The sequence below is a fragment of the Salvia splendens genome, chromosome 8 (genome assembly GCF_004379255.2).
Source record: "Salvia splendens isolate huo1 chromosome 8, SspV2, whole genome shotgun sequence".
Classification (NCBI taxonomy): domain Eukaryota; kingdom Viridiplantae; phylum Streptophyta; class Magnoliopsida; order Lamiales; family Lamiaceae; genus Salvia; species Salvia splendens.
In genome coordinates this window covers 2,659,341-2,680,465 of record NC_056039.1, presented here as the reverse complement: position 1 = coordinate 2,680,465, position 21,125 = coordinate 2,659,341, and the positions used below count along the sequence as shown (strand labels likewise).

Genomic DNA, 21,125 nt, shown 5'->3' with positions numbered 1-21,125 from the left:
TCGAAGTATGTATAATTTATTTTGATCGTTTTTAAACTTACTCGTTAAACCTCCTTCTCTGAAAAAAGAAAAAATGAAGTAGTTTTAAAAAAATCAAGTACGTATATTTAATCTATATATCGATCATTCTAGTCTCTAGATAATAATAATCCCTAATTTGATGTCATATTCTCAATTTCCCCTCGCATTTTTTACCACTCCCAATTCAAAAAACCGTTATTGCTAACGTGTACCTAATTTATCATCGATTAAATCAGACTTGAAAACACAATTAAATACAATTCCAAACATTATAATGACTTTAAGTTTTTTAATTAGTAGTTAAATATACTTATCTTCCACAATTAGTGCAGTGTAGAGAATGTCGGAAGCAAGGAAGCAAAAACAATGGCGGCATCCCTCATCCAATCAAAATCCCACTTCTGTCTCTTCGCACAATTCCATTGCATTAACCATCAATCCTATTAAAACCTTAAAATTTCTACATATGTAACATTTCATAATCGTCATTCGACCTTCCACAATTTCCCCCTTTTTCTTAATTTTAGGGTTTTTAATTTAATCCCCCTAATTCTTCAGCTCCTCAGTGATTATCTTAAAAAGGAAAGCCGATTTTTGCCGTTTTAGGAATGACTAGTTTGGAAAAGGTAGCAGCTAATAAATCATCAACTGGCGATGATGTGATCCGATTGAAGAAGCTCATGAGCTCTCACCGCCGAGGAGAAATCAATCCGGGCCGACCGTTGGCTGGAGGCGGTGGTGGTGGGCCCAGCAGCGGCGGAGCTACCGAGGCGGTGGGCCATGCGTACGGTGATGATGTCTCATCATCCTCTCGCCTTGGTGGTGAAAATTTTGTTACTAAATCGCAGTCTTTCGACATCTTCGCTGCTTATTCCGCCACGCCCTTCAAATCCCCAGGTAAATTTCCCTCAATTCTCTCTCTGATTTTTTTGGGAGCAAGCGAGGTGTTTGATTAAATGCGCGAGTGAAAGCTCATCGCAGTTTTTTTTTAATAACTAAATCTCTTTTTCTTTCACGCAGAAGAGATGGCTGCTGCCGCCGCCGCCTTCCCTTTCACATTCGCTCAATGGAAAGAGTTAGAGAGACAAGCAATGATTTACAAGTACATGATTTCGTCTGTGCCTGTCCCTCCCGACCTTCTCTTCCCACATTCAAGAAACTTCCCTTCCGATTGCCCTGCTTCATGTAAAAATCCAAATCTTGATTTTTTTTTTTTAAATTGTCTTTCGATTTGGCTTGAGCTGTAATCTTGATTGTTGGAAGCAGTGTACAATGTGAGATATTCGAGGAATGGAGATCCGGAGCCGGGTAGATGTAAGAGAACAGATGGTAAGAAATGGAGGTGTTCGAGGGATGTGGCTCCCCACCAGAAATACTGTGAGCGCCACCTGCACAGGGGCCGCCCCCGTTCAAGAAAGCCTGTGGAAGTTAAAAACAGTGGCCAAAATCTCAAGAAAACTCGCACTGAGCAAAGCCATGTTCCTCCTAGTACTACTGTTTCTGTATCTGCTCAACAATTTGCTGCAGGGAATGATGATAGTATCAATAAGCCCCTTTCTGTTTTCAATGCTAAAAATGATCCCTCTTCTTACAGAGGACTTAATAATAGGTGTGTATGATTTGGTGTGATGTTGTGTGAGTGTGTTTTGTTTTTGGTTGTGTTTGATTCTTGAATTTTGATTTATAATGAAGGGATTTGAGCTTGATGATGGATGGGACTGATCAGCGATGGCAGCAGCAGCATTTCATCGAATCGAATATGGGATTTGTGAATGTTGGCTACTCTTCCTCTGTTTATGGCTCAGCTTCCCTTTTCAATCAAGATTATGTAGAGCCATTGAATGCGTTATCCTATTCGAATTTCTCGGCCCCTGAAGGCTTCATCGATGCCTGGTCGATGAGCAATCTCGACAGCATCAGTAGCGGGAATGCTGAATCGTCCGTGACAACGAATCACGGGAACTTGTCCCCTTCGCTCAATCTGTCCATAGCCATGGCTGCTGCTGATCAAGAAATGGGAAGCATTGAGCAAGGTCAGAGATGGATCAACCCTCTCTATTGGGAGCCGTTCGCACGAGGAGGGCCTCTTGCTGAGGCCCTGCAGCCAGGATCAGTCGCCATCTCTGGCTGCGACTCAGTCAGTGCCCCCGCTACTAATGTCTCCTCGCCCACCGGGGTTCTCCATAGGACGTTGTTCTCGCACTCGGATGGCAGCGTCTGCAGTAGCCCGGCTCCTGCAGCTCCGGCATCAGAAATCGCGTTCCACCGGCTCAACTAGTCCCGGTGAGAAGCTGTGAAATTTTCAATATCTCTTTACTTTTGGTTTGTTGAAGTTGATTTGTGGATTGTTTGAATGGTTTATTTATGAAGATGTTGAATTTTCATATATGATGGTAATGGTTTTGGGAGTGAAGTAGGAGAATCTCTATATTGAAGAATCTGAATTAGTAGTAATCTTGATGATTAATTTGTTGACAAAATTTGAATTTGGAGACAGCTAGATAGAAAAGTAGATTGTGTCCTACCTTCTTGGCTCTTGAAATTTGGTTGTGGTTGTGGGACAATGTCCTAATTCTTTTGTCGGGAAATATCTTGTTTCATTGAAATATGGAGAAGTCCCTTTCTCTTAGTTGAAAAATGAATCTTGTCACCACTTTTTCAACTTAGAATTGGCTATATTTCTTCATTGTGAGCTTAGATACATCTATATTGAGAATAAATTGTGTAAAACGGAAAAGTGTAATACTCCCCGTCTCCTAAAATTATGAACTATTTTTTATGGATTTTAATGCAAAAATTGGTAAAGTAAAAAGAGATGGAAAGAAAAGTGTGTTAGTGGAAAGTGAGAGGGGGTTCCACCTCATTAAAGAGAGAGAATTTCCTTAAATAGAAAGGTTCTATTTTTAGAGTATGAACCAAAAAGAAAAAAAAGTTTTTATTTTTAGGAGACCGAGGAAATATAAGACTTTATGTAGTTATTAATTTATTATATACTATCATTATATTTGCAATAGTATCAGCTGGTATGATGTTGGAAATTTAGGATTTTGACAAGAAATGTGTGAATCATATGTGAAAAAAGAGTTGGGGCTGCTGGGATAAATATAAAATTAAAATTTTGGAAATATAATGAAAAGATTGGGGGTTGTATGGTGGCAAGATAAATTCTTTAATTCTTTTGCGATCAATAGTCTTTTTAAAAAAATATTTTTTGCATGCTCATAGAAATTAGGCCGTTTCTATTTGCTTAATATGATTCATTAGTATTTACATGTTATACATTATTGATATTTGATAATGAACGGGGGATGAGGGAGGGGTACAATATAAATTCAAAATTCAGAATAGCATTTAAATTTTAAACCACAAAAATATTCAGAAACACAAATAATTAAAAATTCCATTATTTATTGATAGCTTGAATCCCTAAAATATCCCACTTAAAAGCCGAGTCGGACTCCAATTGATTTGGGCTAAGCCCAATAAAGAGTAAAAATCTTGTAGTACTACAACAGGGTTGAAAAAATAAATTTCCTAAGCCCAATAACGAGTAAAATTCTTGCACCGAAAAAAGTATGTAAAAAGTGTATTCTCGTCCGTGATTAGGAATCACGTTTATTTCCAACACAAGTTTTAAAAATATACTAAAAAATTATAAAATATTTTATACCATATTAATGCTGTAATAGAATATGAGTAGATTATAAGACTCATTTACCATTTTAGTACTCCAACTGTCCCATAGTAGATGTCACATTTTTCTTTTTAGTTTGTCTCACAAAAGATGTTCATTTCATCTTTTGGAAAAAGTTATCTCTCACATCAATTATAAAATTATATTTTCTCTCACGACTTAACACACAAAATAACATCTCCTAAGTGTGTCATCTTCTTTGGGACGGATGGAGTACTATAATAAAAGTGAAATGAGATCTTTATTGACAGAATTTATCGAAATGAAAATGAGACTCTTATCTTCGATCACAAGGAGAAGGAGTAAATAATAACCATATTCCATTAATAGATGAAACTATTACAACATTACTAGTAGCACATACACTAATATTACTATTACAACATTACTAGTAGCACATACACTAATATTCTATGTTTACTTTTTTTCAAGATGATCATTCATATAGTACTACTATATATATAGTAGGGAGTATAATTTTTGAAATCTAGATGGCTCGTATACATATTAAGATATGTCAATATAAAACACTAATCCACCTCTCTTTTCGCCTAACACACACATTAGATACTCATAGTATGCACTTCCTAAAAATTATGGTGGATTATATTCATAGTTTATCTCTCCAATGATTTGTAGTGAGATAATAAAAAAAATTTCATGGTTTGTCCTAAAAGCCGAGCTACACTTCTATAGTAGAACGTGACATACATTATATTATTCCACTAAAGCTGAAAATTAAGGATCCCACATTACTAAAGCGTATATTTGAACATCTTTTCATGCATGACAAAAGGGATTTTCACTCACCAAATTTTTTACTAGTGCTATGAATAATGCTCTCTACCCTTTTCGGCGCACCTATTGATTATATATAGTATGTATGCGTGCTCGTGTTCTTGAATCTTTTTCGGCTTCTCAATAATTGGTCACGGCCGACTCCTTTCCCATGCTATCACTCTGTGGGCCACCATCTCGAGTTGGCTACTAGACACTTCGTTGGCTACGGCTGGCTCTCTCCCCAGGCCACACTCTGACGACCGACTCCTTTGCCAGACTATCACTCCATGGGCCATTACTTTGAGTTGGCTCCTAAATGTCACATTGTTTACAACTGACTCTTTCCCCAAGCCATCACTCTGAGTTGAGGCTTCTTAATGAAAGTATCAATGTTACAAACTAAACATAATAATTTATCACAAAATACTAGCTTATCAAGATAAATACTACTCCTAGTTCATTTGTTTTACATAATCAAGTCAATTACTAGTCAAACAAGATTTCAATTAATCAAAAAGATAAATGGAGAACCATTATTAATCCTCTATATATAAAACAAAACAGTGTGGGATAAATCATCTTGCACTGGAGTTGGCAACACATTTATGCTAACATAGCAAAACAGAGCAAAAAATTGTGAAATTAGAAGAAAACAAGAATCAAGATCAGACATAAGTTGTTGTGGGCATATCCAAGATTGTTTCCTAAGCTTATTACATTCAAAACCATGTACAATCTACAAATGTAAGATTAAAGAAAAATCAGCCACATCTTGCCTCCATGTCTCACTCAATCTGTGCCATAGTAAGGCTCATCTCTCCATCTTTGGAAGTTGGATTGATCCTCAAATTCCAGGGCTGGGAAGGAGAGGCGCTTCCTAGCCGTGCCGGCCGCCTCCCTGCCCGGACTCAACGGCCTCTGCCTTGGCGTGCTGTTTGGCCTAACACGCGCCATGGCCGAGGCAGTGGCCGCCATATAGTTTGGCCGAGGCAACGGGCAAGACCTCTCGCTCATGCTCACCCTTCGCGAGCTAGCTTCCCCGTGCGGGCTGCACGGGATGGACCTAGTCTTGGACCATGCCGGGGTTCTCGGAGATTGGTGGCTCTTCACTTCACTAGTGTTGATTGGATCCCTTTGATTGCATAGATACCTATCTTTCCTCATCCAACTATAGCCATTTTCCCTCCTTGAATAATCTTCTACATCTGTGCCCCAAATCTGAAAAATGAAATGTTTATGATATATACATTAGTTCATCAACTGCACATTAGTTTGATATATTTAGAGAAAGAGGTATGCAAAAGTAAATAAAAAAAATGAAGTGTTTGTGATAATTATACACTATTGAAAAGACTACTTTCTATCCAATTAATAGGTTGGAAGTTCGAGCCATTATAGGATAAATGAGAAATCATTAATCATTTACTTGTTGAGACAGTGCATGGGCTAATGCGTTGCCCTGTTTGAGTGAGCATTCTTTTGCCTTTTGTATGAGGGCGTGGATTTCCCCGAGCTCGGTGGGGCCCACGCCCAAGCTATTCGAAGCTCGGCTCGACTGCCTGATGCTGTCAGGGCGAAACACGGCTTCGCACGACAGCCTCCGGCGCTGATCACAAACGATAGCTTGGACTCGAACCAAAGATTGGATGCATTGGAGGGTCATTTTTGCACGTTTTCGGACATTATGGCCTCTTATTAATGCTTGCAGTTTCACCACGCCTTGTAGAGCATTTAGAGCTCTCCTTGCCTAATCAAGTAACGTTGGAACAAATGATTAAATAATACTATTAAATAAAAATATAATAACAATTTTGGTATAAAATAAACACAAATTATATCCACCATATTGACAATTTTATAAAGCTACCCACTTATCTCCATCACGTGAACGTATCAGTGGCGGATCCAGAACATAATATCGACACCGGTAGATTCATTTTCGTGAAAATGATTTACAACCCGAGGTGGATGTTAAAGATAAATATAAATTTTCTTACTTTAGTAAGAGGGGTAAAATTACAATTTTGTAGTGTAAATTTTATTGAAAAATCAAAACGAGGAGGTTTAATATCTAAGATAAAATTACGTCGATTTGGGTATTTTATTTGTTTATGTGAAGGTGTATAGTTTGTCTTTTCCACACAATATTGTTACACACTCTAGATAACATTCATTATCCAAACACGAAATTTTACAAAGGAGGATGAGATCAGAATAAATTTTAATACAAAAATTAGATTTTAATTCAATTATAATTACAAAAGTCAAAACGTATAATATTCACAAAAATGCATGAAATTCGGAAATTATTATTACCAGGTATCCTCTGAAGATTCTCTGAATGAGAATCGCCGCCTTGTCTTCTCTCACCAAAACAATCTCCTCCTCCGCCGCCGCCGCAAACGGGGGCTTCATTTTGGGCTGCTGCCTCCTCACCGAACTCTCTTCTCCACCGCAAATCCCCACCGCCGAAGAAGTCGCACATTTCGCGCTCTCAATGCTTAGATTCCTCCGGAAAATCCATCTCTTCTTCCCCCTTTTCTGAATCAAACACACACACACACACACATTTAGTTATAGTAATCAAGAGAGAGAGAGAGAGAGAGAGAGAGAGAGAGAGAGAGAGAGAGAGAGAGAGAGAGAGAGAGAGAGAGAGAGAGAGAGAGAGAGAGAGAGAGAGAGAGAGAGAGAGAGAGAGAGAGAGAGAGAGAGAGAGAGAGAGAGAGAGAGAGAGAGAGAGAGAGCATACATTTTCTTGGTCTTGTCTTGTTGTGGTGATCTTGATCTTCTTGTCATCATTGGTGGGAGATCTGAAGGCCTTCTTCACTGCATTCAGCCATGAAGAATTCTTCCCCATCAGAACATGAAATGTTCAACACTGGGTTTATGCTTTTTTATTACAGGGAAACACTATCTATCAATATTTACCAGATGGAGACGTTTTCTTATATTCTGCCTTTTTATAGCAAAAAATTACTAATAAAGTACTTCTAAAGTGTTTACACATTAATTTTTGTTTGTAGCACAATGCTGGTGAATAACGATAAATTATAAGGTGAATAGTGGTAATGTTTTATGGGCGATACACTCGAGATAAATTAGTCAAATTTAAAAGTACTACTATTGATTTTAATGATACTAGTATGGAGTACCATATAGTTAATTGAAATAAATACTAAAATGGAATATCAGATCATCGAGAGACATTATTTTGTATGAAAAAGATACAATTATGATCAATTGAAATTTGCTGATTTAGTATTCCATTTCCAAATTCAATTGATACTATTAGTCGAAACTTGCTGATTGAATATTTCATTTTCAAATTTAAGAAATGTGATTATAATTTGACTAAATTTTGTGATTTGTCTCTAATTGAATAAACATGTAGTAGTATGATAGTTGGGCATATAAAAAAGTGAAAATAAATAGAGGTGAGGGAGTTGGAGACAAGCATGAGGGAATATGTTTTTCTCGAGAGATGTGAAAGCTGAAAATACTAATATGAGAAGCATTTTCTTTATGCTACTTTATTTTTCTATAAGCTAAAATGAGAAGCAATTTCTTTTTTGTTACTTTATTTTTTGTATAAGCTTTTATCCTTTTATTTGGGTATTGTTGAAGAAACTCCACATGGTTGATGATGATTTATGGCAGAGAAAGCGTAGGAATTAAGGAACACTGTTGTTTATGGGGATTGATATTTGCAGAGATGAACAAACAATGGATCTCCATTTTTGGTTTTCTTTATATATTTTAAAAATCTTATTGTTACAAAATGATTATAGTAATAGAGTATCTTATAGTATATCACAGTCACATATAGGATTATTAAATTGGGCAGTGGTGGGGGTAATTGATAGCTTCCGCATCTCTATAGTAACTCTAATTTATAGCTATATATGCACCCTAAATAAAACTTTTGGAATTCCATGAATTAGATATAGCAACTTTAAGTGATGATTTATCTAATTTCAATAATGGTATGGTGGTGAGTCCATTTTATTTCCCTTAAAACGTCGATCTTAAATCCAATAGTCTTTTCATTTTTTGGCCTAAATGAAGTGAAAATCTAAGGGTTTTTTCTAAGGGTTTTCTTTGGCCTAATTTCTAAGGGTTTTCTTTATCTATATTAGCTATATATACAAAAGAATCTACCAATTGCTTCTTCTTTAAATGTGTAATGAATGTACACGTTTTTAGTACATGATATCTTTATTACATATTTCTACTACAAGTGTTATTTGACTATTTCATACCAATATCGACTTAATGGTCCTTTTAATTTTTTTGTGACAAATATATAGGAAAAATAAGATGTTAAGGCTAAATATAATATAGTGGGCTAAAATGTTCTTAGGCTTTGATCCAAGGCCTCATAGCTATTTTAGAAAGTAAAAAATTAAAATAAAAAAAGAGAAAGAAGATCCTTCATAGTATTTTTTATTTTAATACTAGTATTATTCATAGTATTTTTTTTTCTTTGTAAAAGTTTTAGAGAAAGAGAGAGAAAGTAGATATGTCATAAAGTGATTGAAAAAATGAAGCAAATAATAGTATCATTTTAGATACTCAAACTATAAGAAAATATCATATTCACTACTAGAGAGAGATAAAGAAAATATCAAATCCAGTACCTATATATGAATGTCCAAAAATGTCTTTCATGCCTTGGGAGCATTTTGGATGTAAAATTGTGATGAATAGTGAAAAAAGTAACATACATTTAATTACACCTTAGTTCAGGACTACCCATGATATTTTTTAAATTTAGGTACCATTTGTGTGCAAAACACATAGTTCAAGAACCATTTGTGTAGTTCACTCTTTTATTTTTATACCGATTTTCAGGTTTTTTCTGATTTTCCATGTGTTTTCTAGTTTTCCGGTTTTGATTCAACCCATGATTGGAACCAGAACTTGCATCCCTATGCACGAGAGAGACTTCTGGCCCATGAATGCTACCATGATATCATATGGCCCTCAAACTTCAGGTCAGGCCCATGAATACGCCCTGGCCCAATAACAGGCCCAAACCACAAAAACTAGATGATTCGCGGATCTATCAGAAAAAAAAAATTGAAATACTATTATCTAATTTTGCATGAAAAAATTCGAAAGAAGATTCAGGAAAAACACATAATCATCTCTCAAACAGTCATGATGAATCCGCACTCTTCTTCCATCACTCTATTTATATACAATTCCATTCCAACATCATCAATCAGAATTAGCTCAACGATTGAATTCTTCGCTTCATTCAATTTCACTCCTCTGTTTTCTTCACTCTAAAATGGCAACCGGAATTCTGAGTTTCTCTCCGCATTCATCAAGCGCCATCGTTTCACCGACAAACAGAGCTTCCATCGCACCTTCCTCCGCATTCTTCCCTAGAGCAAGGCCGTCGCCATCTATTAGAGCTCAAGCCGCCGGAGAAAACAAAGACTCCGCCGTCGACGTTCATGTTTCCAGCGGCCAAGGCGGCGGAGACCAGCGCACCGCCGTCGAACGTCGCCCCCGGCCACTCTCCGCCGACATATCTCCTTTCGGTAAGTCGATTTCCCCTAATTCAGTTTCAATTTCAAATTAGGGTAAAATTCGCCATCTAACCTTGTCAGCTGCGAAATTCAGTTCAGTCGCGATTCGAATTTCAAATTAGGGCGAAAAATCCCCAATTATTGATGACTCAATTGCTCGATCTTCTGACACAATTGCAGGATTGCTGGACAGAGCGTCGCCGATGCGGAGAATGCTGGACACGAAGGACAAGCTGTTCGGCGGCGGACGTGCGATTGCCGTGGGAGGACGAGAATGAGGTGAGGATGAGATTCGACATGCCTGGACTGTCGAAGGAGGACGTCAAGGATGACGTGCTGGTGATCAAGGGAGAGATGAAAGTGGACGGCGAGTGGTCGAGCAGGAGCAGCTACAGCTCATACGGCACGAGGCTGAGGCTGCCGGAAAACTGCGACAAGGAGAAGGTGAAGGCGGAGATGAAGAACGGAGTTCTCTGCGAAGACGAAAGTGGAGAGGAAAATCGTCGATGTGGAGATTCATGGTAGAACAAATTCATGGTGTTTTTGAATTAAATTAAAGATGTAAGTAAATAAAAATATTATAAAGTCTTTAATAAATTGCTGTAAATTACGCAAAGTCTCGTTATTTTTCTTTTTCTCTTGCAACTTTAGACTTTCTTAATCTTCTAATCTTAATGATATAATCTTGAATAGCATCATTTCAATGGATAGAAGAAAAAGTGAGGCTTAAAATCATTTCAAATTTACCTTTATATATAAACATGAAAGATCTTACCATCAAAGGCCAACACATATGTGCCATGTATGTGTACATAGATAGCATTGTTAACATGCCACTAGTCTATCTTTTTCTTACTTAGCTAGTTTAATTTCTTACATGTTGTTGAGGATTCGGGAGTTTGTTGAAAATATTAAACCAAGATATCGAAAATCATTTACTATGTCAAAGTTTAGAACTTAGAATTAGACTTCGTATTACTAAATTAGCATTACAATTACTATAGTATTTATAGGAATAATTCATATGGATTAAACAATTATTCAAATTATTGTATTATAATTTTGATTTAAATAGGCTCTAATTATGCGAACGAGGTAGTCGAATCTTCTTCTTGAATTTTTCCCAAGAAATTTCACATTACTACGATTCATTTTCTTCAAGAATGGGAAGGAGACCAGGCTTCCAGCTCGTTTGATTGGACAAGAGCTCCTCCAACTGCTTTTTTGTTATCACGATCTTTATTTATTCTCTTCACTGCGGCCTCCATGGAGCCGCCGTCCGCCGCCGGAGCTGAAAGTTTCCAAGGGAAAAGATAGTAAGTCTTCCCCAACTGCAGTTCAAAGCTTGGCCTTATAAGTCTTCCCCAACTGCAGTCTTCCCCAACTGCTGAAAAAAGGACGATTTGGGATGGGTTTTGAGGTATGATTGGAGGTGTTTTTCACTGCAAAATTGCGTTTTGGGTATTGTTGGAGATGCCCTTATAAGGAAGGTGACAACAATAGTCCAAATTAAAAAGGTTGGTGAAATATTTTAAATAAAATGGTCAACACGCATGCAAAAGATATGTGATAGTGGATGATGGCGCACGCATGGGCGTGGCTCAGCCTATTTGTTTTTCACTGTACAGCCACTAAAGCACTGTGTACTACCGGCTCATGCATGCTAGGATTGCCCTATTACTATATGTTGATGGATTTTCTTAAAGGGATGAGATGTGCAGATATATATGTGAAAGTGAATGTGAATTTAAAGATTGACCTTGACCTAATAGGTGTGAAGTCTTATTTATTTTCTACTCTGCATTAACCTATTGTATTAATTTGCCAATGTAATAGATTATGAGTACATGGTTCTATAATTGTTTTTCTAAATAATAAAAAGGGAATTTGCTCCAACAACAACATGTCGAGAAGCCAAAAACAATTTGTCATTGTTAGATATATTATTAGAAATGGTTATTTTATTTGACTTTTTTATATTTTGTTATTTTGTGTAGGTTCCCCATAAGGTAAATTGTCGTTATCACAAAAGAAGAATACAAAGACACCAATCATGACTTGTGAAGAGACAAAGATTTCGTCCTTCCACGAATTTTGCACTTTGTAATGATTTAACTAATTGCTTTTGTAATTTGCACCCTTCTCCAAGTTTGTGAAAGAAGACTCTGGAAAGAGAGTTCATTTGATATAAGCTTGCCTAGTAAAATTAATAAAAAATATAAAATTATACTATATTTGAAGATAATTAAAATATAATTAATTTATTTTTAATATTGTTTTAATTAATCCATCTTACGACTCAAAGTAAACTTTCCGATAGCGGATAAGATATCAACAGTCCGACCCGATTACACCTGGAAAAAATCTTCGACTATCGGCCAACACGATAAGACTGAACACTAACACGAAACACAAATCGAGCCATATCATGTAGAAAAACAAACTATCATCATAGCCTAGACTTAGCAATCCCAAATCAAACAGAGCAAGAAATCAAGAACTTATTTTTCATTGTTCTTAACAACTACACCAACAATTTTATGACCTAACACACAATGAGTTCAGATGATCTACTGCTGATAACCAACATAACGGAAAGTAATTTACGCGCTATATAAGAGGCAAGCATTGGTAATACCAAAGGACGAAGCAACGCCACAAAATTTGGCAAAAAACGAGAATCGTTAAAACTTCCAAGTGAGAAGCATGTGGTAAAAGTAGTAGAAGTAGTGTGAGGGAAGTGCCTACTAAGCTCAACGCAGCATAATAAAGCCTCGAAAATGGTCGTACTCTACAGGCAAACCATACATCTGAAGCAGACATAGGAAAAATAGAAGCTAAAAACACATAGATACCATGGCAAGTATCAGTTTCTCTCTCTCTCTATATATATATAACTTAAAGAGGTGCTTCATGATCAATCAGTGCATGGATTGGCGTGGGGCACGGGGTCGGACTGGAGTCTTAGACGGGCTAACTCTGCAAGTGCGAATATCTCGGATTAATCATTTACCACGAGGAGAGATTGTCACATAGATTGAGTGAATGGAGAGGTACAAACCTTATGGGCAGTGATCCTAAGATTGCTCCGCTGCAGTTCAGCGCTGCTATTGCGCTCTCCGCCTGAAAAGGGGAGATCAGTTGCATCAAACGTTCATGCCAATAGCACATCTTATTCGGATTTACAATAAACAAAGTAAACAGAAGTGACAATCTGAACTGAGAATATACAATGTGAAGTTGAGATGACGTATCAAGAAAGGACCGATCCAGAAAGTGCCATACGTTCAACATGTAAAGATTACTGGACACTAATTCTTAGTCTCCCGAGAGTATAGTAGGAAATGTCAAGCAGCACAATCCGAGACGATCATCCGAAAATGTTGACATGGTTGTCTAAAATCTCACCAGTGAACCTCTCAGATATAAGCACGTTTCTATATTGCATCAAACAGATATCATGGTTGACTGATTTATCGATCATGGACTCCCAAAAGTTATTAGACACGCAATCATTAAGGCCTTTCTTCACTGATTATTAAGATTTGTTCCTTAGTTCCTAATTTGTCTGACTCACACTAGAAGAAGCATCGTAGAATGAAAAGGTGAAGAAAAAGGGAAAGAAAGTGAAAAAACATGTACGTAAAATGGGCAACAACAGCACTGCATCTTTCCGGAACAAAAGGTGTCCAAACAAATTTGTATGGTTGAGTATGGCACAATAAAGCAAGGTATTTTGCAAGCTCATATATGACAAAAGTAGAAACATAATGGCAGCATCTATAGCATGTCTACCCGTCAAATGACACAACTAGTGAATAACGCTATATGTTGAAGAGGATTGGCGATGTTGAGATTTGTCAAAAGGTTCATTAATATAAAGTTTTGCAAAAGAAATGGTACCATGCAATATGTGGAAGGTTGACTATATGCTAAACCAACAAATAGGTTGAAAGAATAAATATTGGCATTTAGTGTGAAAGGAAATTTGATGCAACAATGCTTCCTTACACAATTCTTGACTAAGTTAACAGATCAGCTCTCAGCAGCACTGTTGCTAAATATACTATACATTACGGCATTCACAAATACTAACAGATTTTCCTCTATTAGAAACGAACAGAAGATTGAGCTCTAATATGTCCAACAATGTTTCCTTATACAATTCTTGACTATGGGAACAGATCAGCATTCAGCACAAATGTTGCTAAGTAACTATATGTTACGACATTCACAAATAATAGATTTTCTAGTGCAATGTCAAGTTTGGCGAGAAATTAATGACTTCTCTTGCTACAACAAATAAAGAATGAGGGGGAAGCCTGTTGTTCTTACCATCACAAACTCCACAAAAGCTATACGAGTTGAGTGATGATAATCACCAAGCAACCTCAAACGATAAACCTGAGTCAACAGATGCATTTCATGAATTATAACAATTTCAATAATGAGTTGTCAGGGTATCATGAGCAGTTACAAACCTCTCCGCAAATAGACTCAAAGAAGAGTTTGACGTCTGCTTGAGTGACCTACATCAAGTAACAAAAAATCACTTGTGTCTGGTAGAAATTGCTCATCGACACTGCACGAAAAAAATTCTGAAAACCAAAATACCTTTTTATCTATGTTTGTGCAGTAGATAGTTCTTGCACACATTTCCCTTTCATCCTCAGACTAGTTGAAAAGCAACACTCAGCGTGTCATTGTTGAAACTAACTATTGCTTTGACGTGTCTAGCAAGTAAAAGGAAAAGGATAGAAAATTTCTTACCCTTGGCAAAAATGTTGGATTAACGGGGGCAATTGCAGTTTTGGAAGGTAGCACTTTCACGGGATAATAACCAAGCATAGTTCCAGCTAAGCTCAAAGCATTCCTTGCCCCTTCTGCTCGTTAGCAACAAACAACTTGATGTGAGAAGGTTAGCAATTTAATGAAATACACACCAAAGGTACCACATACCCTCATCAGTGAACTCAATGAAGGCAAAGCGAAGAACAGAGTTGGGGTCACCACAAACACGGCAATCCACCACCTTCATCATGAAAATCATGGAAAACAATTACTCCTATTTAGTAGCGAATGCTTGAAATAGTAACCATATTGAGGGGGAAAATATATTTACCTGTCCACAGCCAATGAAAAGCGCCGCAAGTTGCTCTTCGGTCACCTACAACCATCATAAGAAAACGCCAAATTTCATACGTTTTTAAAGGAATTGAATGATAAACCGGCCTCAAACCTAGACTCTCTTTACCTGGTGATCAATGTCAGAGACATAGACCGTCCGCCTAATCACGTCCTCTCTTTGAGCCATGCTCGTTCGGCTATTCATCCTCCGCTTCCCATTAACAAAGCCATTTTTCTTCTGCAAATCGCAACACCATCACCATTACCAAACAGCCTCTTAAAAAACTAAAACAGCAGAGAAACACTATCACAAGACAAAAATACGTAATCATGGAACAACTCACAGTAAATAAAAATCAATATCCGAACCTCACTTCTTCGTATCCAGACAATTCGGGCTTCAACAAATCCATGAACTAAACAACCCCAAGCCAAACTACATTAAACCCAACACATTCTCATCATCTATAGCCCTATATTTTCCAGCAACCAATCAAAAGGCAGTGGGAACTCAACACCCCAAAGCAAAATAAACTCATAGAAACAACAAAAAAAGAATCTTTGAAACAGAATTCAACACACACACACAATATCATTGATCACGTAAAAATACCAACCCTTCTAAAAGAATTGGCAGTGGGAACTCCCGAGTTAACCTGCTGCTGCATCACAAAACCATTAGTGCTGAACCCAAAATGGCCGGCCGCAGCCGCAGCAACCGCAGCAGCGTGTGGCGGCACCAGCAGCTTGTGCGGCCCACCACCGAAGGCGGAGAGAGATGGCGGCACGAATTCCTTCGCCATCGGATTCAATTTCGACAGCATTTCCTCCAAATCCCGCATATCCCTCTTAAACCCCTCCCCTCCATCATCTTCCTCCCCATCCATCTTCTTCTCCAAAGTTCCCCCATTTCCATTGATACCCAGCTGATGATGGCCGTTAGGTACCTTATGGAAGCTCTGATCAACCGGCTTAGCGTTAACCGCAGCGTCGTTGTCGCAATTCGACGACGCAATCGCGTTAGCTCCGGCATTCTCCACCACAGCCATGATCAAACACCTTCGCAAGAATCACGCTTTTCAGCTCTTTCACTTTAATTTTTTATTTTTTCCACACGGGTCTGTCGAAAGCAACAGAAACACCACAAAAAAAACCCAAAATTTATCGTTCAGTTTCACGGATCAAAGCTGGAAAAAATCGAGAATTCTGCAGAAATGCTAAACGAAGGGATTAAAACAAAATCGGAAGCGTTTTACCTGATGGGTCGAGCTCTAAATTGCCTCCATTTGAGCAATCAAACTGGAAGATCGTGAGCTAAGATATCAATCAAAAACCCGGAATTATTAAAAAAGGCGAAAAAACAGAGCACGCCTTTTGCTTATAAAATTTGTGGGTTGTTTTAGTATTTGCAAGAATATTTTACTGAGTCTGCAAGGAGAAGATATGCGCAGAGAGAGAAGGAACAGTGCAAAGTATATAGACAGAGAAGAGGGTTTTGGAGAGAGAAAAATGTGGCAAATTGAGGTTTCTCTTCGGATCGTCCGTTTCAGCTTTTCTAATTAAAAATAATTGCCCTACTCTCTTTTCTGATTGGTTGGAAATAGCAGTTTCGTTTTAACTATTTTCAATAATTATTTAAATATTCCAAATATAATTGCCAAAGGAATATAAATTGCACATATAAAGCCAAGGCAAACGGCGTTTCTCTTTTCTTTGGATAGACCGTTTCTAGCTGTTTTTTTAAATAAATAAATAGTATGATCATATAAATAACTTTATGATTTATTAATTTTACTTTAGTTATTGGGTATTGCACTTTATTTCGATTTTACTTTTAAAGATTTATTTGTAATAGTTGACCGTGCAACAATAGTAAGATAGAATAGTAGTAAGATATACGCTACCGCATTAGGAAATAGGAATATTCCAAAATCAATTCTTACAAATATGATTACATCAAAATCTAACACCTTAAATAAAATTTATAATGGGTCAATCAAGGAAATACACATGTCATTTATAACCGAACGAATGTAGTAAGTATTTTATTGGGATATGATAAATATAAAATCATAGTAGTAATTCATAAAAATGAGAGGTGGAGAGGGAAACTAGCTTTAGTAGTTTTTTTTTCTTGTTCTGATTTGGACTTAGTTTACAACGCCTTGAATAAATTTATGATGCATCAACCGGGTAGGATGGAGGGACCCTACCTACCTAATGACTTTATATTTGTATGAAAATATTAATTTTGTTTTAGAATTTGGTATATGAATAAAGATATGTAGTCATAGTATGACTAGCTATAAATAATATTTTAATAAATTGAGGTTTTATTCAATACTATTAAATAGGTTTGCGTTGTTATGTCATTCTATTTGTTCTAGAGAGATGATGATTTAACTCATAACAAAGGGGTATAATAATTATAAGAACATTATCAAATGAATCATATATTTTATATGGATTGAAATTTTAAAACCACAGTAATGGATAGATTACTCTCTCAAAATTTATACTCCCTCCTTCTCAGCTTGAATGATTGTTTTTTTTTCAATTATTTAGCAAAAATAATAATAAATACTGTAGTTAAAATGGAGAGAAAGTAAATAAGAGAAATAATATAGAAGAGAGTCATATCTACATTATTTTCTTACTAACTTTACTTTCTCTTCACTTAATTATTTATTATCATTTTCCTCAAACACTTGCCGAAAAGCAGTTAATCCTTGTGTTGGAACGAATGGAGTATTTATTTATACTATATCTACCCACGACCACAAATGGAGTGTTTTTTTTGTTATGGGTAAATACATGTTTCATTTTATTTTCACTAATTTTGAAAATAGAGAAAAGACAAATGTATATAAATTGTACATGTAAGTAATATCCTTAAATTTTTAAATTTAAGTGAATTTAATTAAAAATTAGTTTTATTATTTATTCTATTATGTGTAGCAATAAGAAAGAAGTGATATAGAAATTTTATGTCGAATCGTAATATTGTTTCGAGCTTGATTCGAATTAATTATACAATTTTTAGTAAGAAACTATTTTTTTGGCTTAAATATACAAATATTAAGTTAAAATTTTAATTTTTTTTCGAAGTGTTGCAAAATGATTGGTATGAAATTTATTTTAAATCAATTAATGTTTATAAAACTATTTTCAATATAAAAAGTTAAAAAAAAGTTCGATTATGTACGTACAATTATGTACGTTTATCACTACTCTTTTGATAAATGGATCATACATTTTATTATTAATTTATTCTAATTTTATTACTCCATAAGATTAATATATAAAATAGAAATTACATTTCTTAAATTATCTCTCTCTGTATTTATTTGTAGTAATAATGAGGAATCATGGCTACATCATTGAGAAACAACAATTTTAGATTAGTGAAACCTATGGAGTATATTTTATGTATGATGTTTATGTCATCATTAAAAAGTAAGATGGTTGTCAGTAAAAGTAATATAAAGTGTGATTGTCATTATTTGTCCTAGTTTGAGTGAGAGTGAGAGACATACAAATTCCGTTTATTATTCGCTAGATTTGGTGTTTTAATCAACATGATGATTCTATGCTAAATATAGTGATCACAAATAAGCTTAAAATTTGGAAAAGTTTATCCCGCTTTTAAGCATACAAGTGTTGGGGAGCGTTAAGATCCTTACACCCCTTAAGTCTTATACACAAAACAAATCACAAATTGATAAGAGTTAAAACATCCGAGCTACATTATTTGGTCGTTTTCATACATTATCGGGGTAAATTTGGTATTACACAATAATATGTAGCAGTTTTAAAACTGCAGTTCCAAGATTTCAGCGAGATTAATTTGAGCGACGATTTCACAACCCACTCTCTCACATTCGACTCACCTCTTCTCTCTCAATTCTCTCTGTAAAGCAAACCCTAACCGCCTTCTTCAAGCCAGAAAACAACACTTGACCGTTGATTCTCTCTGTGAAGATCACGCTCAATCTATCGAAACCCACTTCCCTCTAGTTGATGTAATTAGCGTTGGGATGTGAATACATTCCTACAGGTGTTATATGGAAACGTGACTATTTAAATGTTTATCGGTTAAAGTCAATAGCTCAAATGTTTAAGTTGAGATTTTGGTAGTAAATTAAATGATTAATAACCATTCAAACCATGAAAAATTAAATTTTGACCGATTTTATGAAGTTTGAAACCGAAATATCAAATTGGTTGGGTTTTAATTTTTCTCAATTATTTCATTTATATACAGAATGTAGGAGTATGATTTTTCATTAAAATATATAATTTATTTTATTTTATTGAAATAATGTCATTTTATATATATTAGTAGTATAATATTTGGATGGATCAGGGATAACTAAGAAAAAAATGAAAATTGAAAATTTAATTAAGTATTTTATTTTCAAAATTCATAAATCTTGAACAAATTTATGATTAATCAAATGATTACTAACCTGGAATAAAATGAGTGAGCCTAGGACAAATATGAATGGATATGAATTATAAAATATGATTTAATTAGTAAAATGTATTTCTAATTTAGAAATTGTAAGTTCAAGTCATTGTGATTATGAGATAATTGAAGAATCATTATACTTATCTTTCAATTTGTAAGTTCGGAATTTGAGTCACTCAGACTATATGATACTTCCTATGTTTCATAGTAGTAGAATCATTTCTTTTTTACACGAAGATTAAGAAAAAAATATTAAATATATAGTGAAGAGATAATAGAGTAGGAAAGAGAGAATAAAATAAAATAAAAAATATACTCCCTCCGTCTCCAAAGAATATGCACTTTATGGTCGACACGAGTTTTAATGTAAAATTGGTGAAGTAAGAGAGAGATATAGAGAAAAAGTAAATAAAGTATTGTTAGTGGAGAATGAGTCTCACCTCATTAGAGAGAAAAGACTTTCTAAAATTAGAAAATGCATATTCTTGGGGGACGGACTAAAAAGGAAATAGTGCATATTTTTGTGGGACGGAGGGAATATTATTTTTTGCTAAAAATAAAAATGAATCTACTATAATAGAATATTTTTAAAATAGAAAAATAATTCAATAAATATATAAATAATATTAATATTCTCAGAAAGAGATTAAAAGGGAAGTAAGTATGAATAGATGTGGATGATATATTCATTTATAGATAGATGCATGTAATGTTTATGTAAAATGAATGGAAAGTACATGAAATCATAAATCATGATACATTACTAATATTGTGGTGACCTCCGTGAGGAGGTGCCACGTGTAACGTGGCATTTTGTATCAAAATCACTGGTCTTTATCGGCTGCTCTGACAGAATCTTGAGAAGGGCATTAACGGAATTGTAACCTCAACTTTCTAATATTTTATCAATTCATAAAATCTATACTGCAAAAAATATTTATTCGTATAATTGCTAAATGTTTTGCTATAGAAAAATGTGTTCCACGAGATCTACTAGTAGATTTCTAGGTCTCTCCACTCCCTTCACGTGCATAAGTTTTTCAAGTCGCAACGCAATCTCTGCCGCTCATAAAATCGTCGAGAAATGTGACAATTGTTTACATAATAACATTTGAATTATTAATTTTTGTTGTTTGTGCTTAAGTTTTTCGAGCAACCTGTCGAGGAAAAGGAGAAGAAAGAACCATATTCATTGTTACGATTACTCGCATAATAGTATTCGACATGCATATATCTTTTGAAAAATTATGTGTTAAAATATGCATGAAATATCTGGACAAATATAATAATTTAAAAATGAATTTAATTGTCATCTATAAGAATTGCAACTATGACCATAGATTCACATAATGTATCATAAATTTACTCTAGATTTTCATAATTTAAAAGTTGAAAGTGATTTATAATTAAAACAAAATATAAAAGCATGAAATTTGTCTTTATTAGAAGCGTGATACTATCGAATGGAACCTTACACACCTCATTTATCTCATGC

The 21,125-nt window shown here is 35.4% G+C and overlaps 3 protein-coding genes and 1 pseudogene across 4 annotated transcripts; 2 read left to right on the top strand and 2 right to left on the bottom strand.

Annotated features, from left to right (window-relative positions):
• Nucleotides 1–402: 402 nt before the first annotated feature.
• Nucleotides 403–2,409, top strand: LOC121743343 (growth-regulating factor 2-like). The gene is made up of 4 exons (XM_042136627.1): nucleotides 403–918; nucleotides 1,042–1,206; nucleotides 1,288–1,630; nucleotides 1,714–2,409. Exons 1-4 carry the CDS (start codon nucleotides 630–632, stop codon nucleotides 2,297–2,299), a joined length of 1,383 nt encoding a protein of 460 aa, XP_041992561.1. The 5' UTR covers nucleotides 403–629; the 3' UTR covers nucleotides 2,300–2,409.
• A 2,637-nt stretch (nucleotides 2,410–5,046) lies between these two features.
• On the bottom strand, nucleotides 5,047–7,408 carry LOC121743822 (protein IQ-DOMAIN 17-like). Its single transcript, XM_042137187.1, has 4 exons — nucleotides 7,245–7,408; nucleotides 6,812–7,036; nucleotides 5,922–6,242; nucleotides 5,047–5,713 (listed from the first exon to the last, which is right to left on the bottom strand). Exons 1-4 carry the CDS (start codon nucleotides 7,350–7,352, stop codon nucleotides 5,285–5,287), a joined length of 1,083 nt encoding a protein of 360 aa, XP_041993121.1. The 5' UTR covers nucleotides 7,353–7,408; the 3' UTR covers nucleotides 5,047–5,284.
• A 2,262-nt stretch (nucleotides 7,409–9,670) lies between these two features.
• On the top strand, nucleotides 9,671–10,648 carry LOC121744025 (annotated as a pseudogene).
• A 2,047-nt stretch (nucleotides 10,649–12,695) lies between these two features.
• LOC121745505 (polyadenylate-binding protein-interacting protein 12-like) lies at nucleotides 12,696–16,704 on the bottom strand. 2 transcript variants are annotated; one of them, XM_042139444.1, is made up of 11 exons: nucleotides 16,416–16,704; nucleotides 15,816–16,279; nucleotides 15,287–15,397; nucleotides 15,155–15,199; nucleotides 14,992–15,064; nucleotides 14,803–14,915; nucleotides 14,647–14,706; nucleotides 14,514–14,561; nucleotides 14,368–14,436; nucleotides 13,094–13,155; nucleotides 12,696–13,011 (listed from the first exon to the last, which is right to left on the bottom strand). In XM_042139444.1, the coding sequence occupies exons 2-11, from the start codon at nucleotides 16,206–16,208 to the stop codon at nucleotides 12,954–12,956; spliced, it is 1,032 nt and encodes a 343-aa protein (XP_041995378.1). In that variant the 5' UTR covers nucleotides 16,209–16,279; nucleotides 16,416–16,704; the 3' UTR covers nucleotides 12,696–12,953. The 2 variants fall into 2 exon arrangements, with proteins under 2 accessions (XP_041995378.1, XP_041995377.1); XM_042139443.1 differs by having other exon boundaries at nucleotides 15,777–16,279; nucleotides 16,416–16,702.
• Between the last annotated feature and the right edge of the window lie 4,421 nt (nucleotides 16,705–21,125).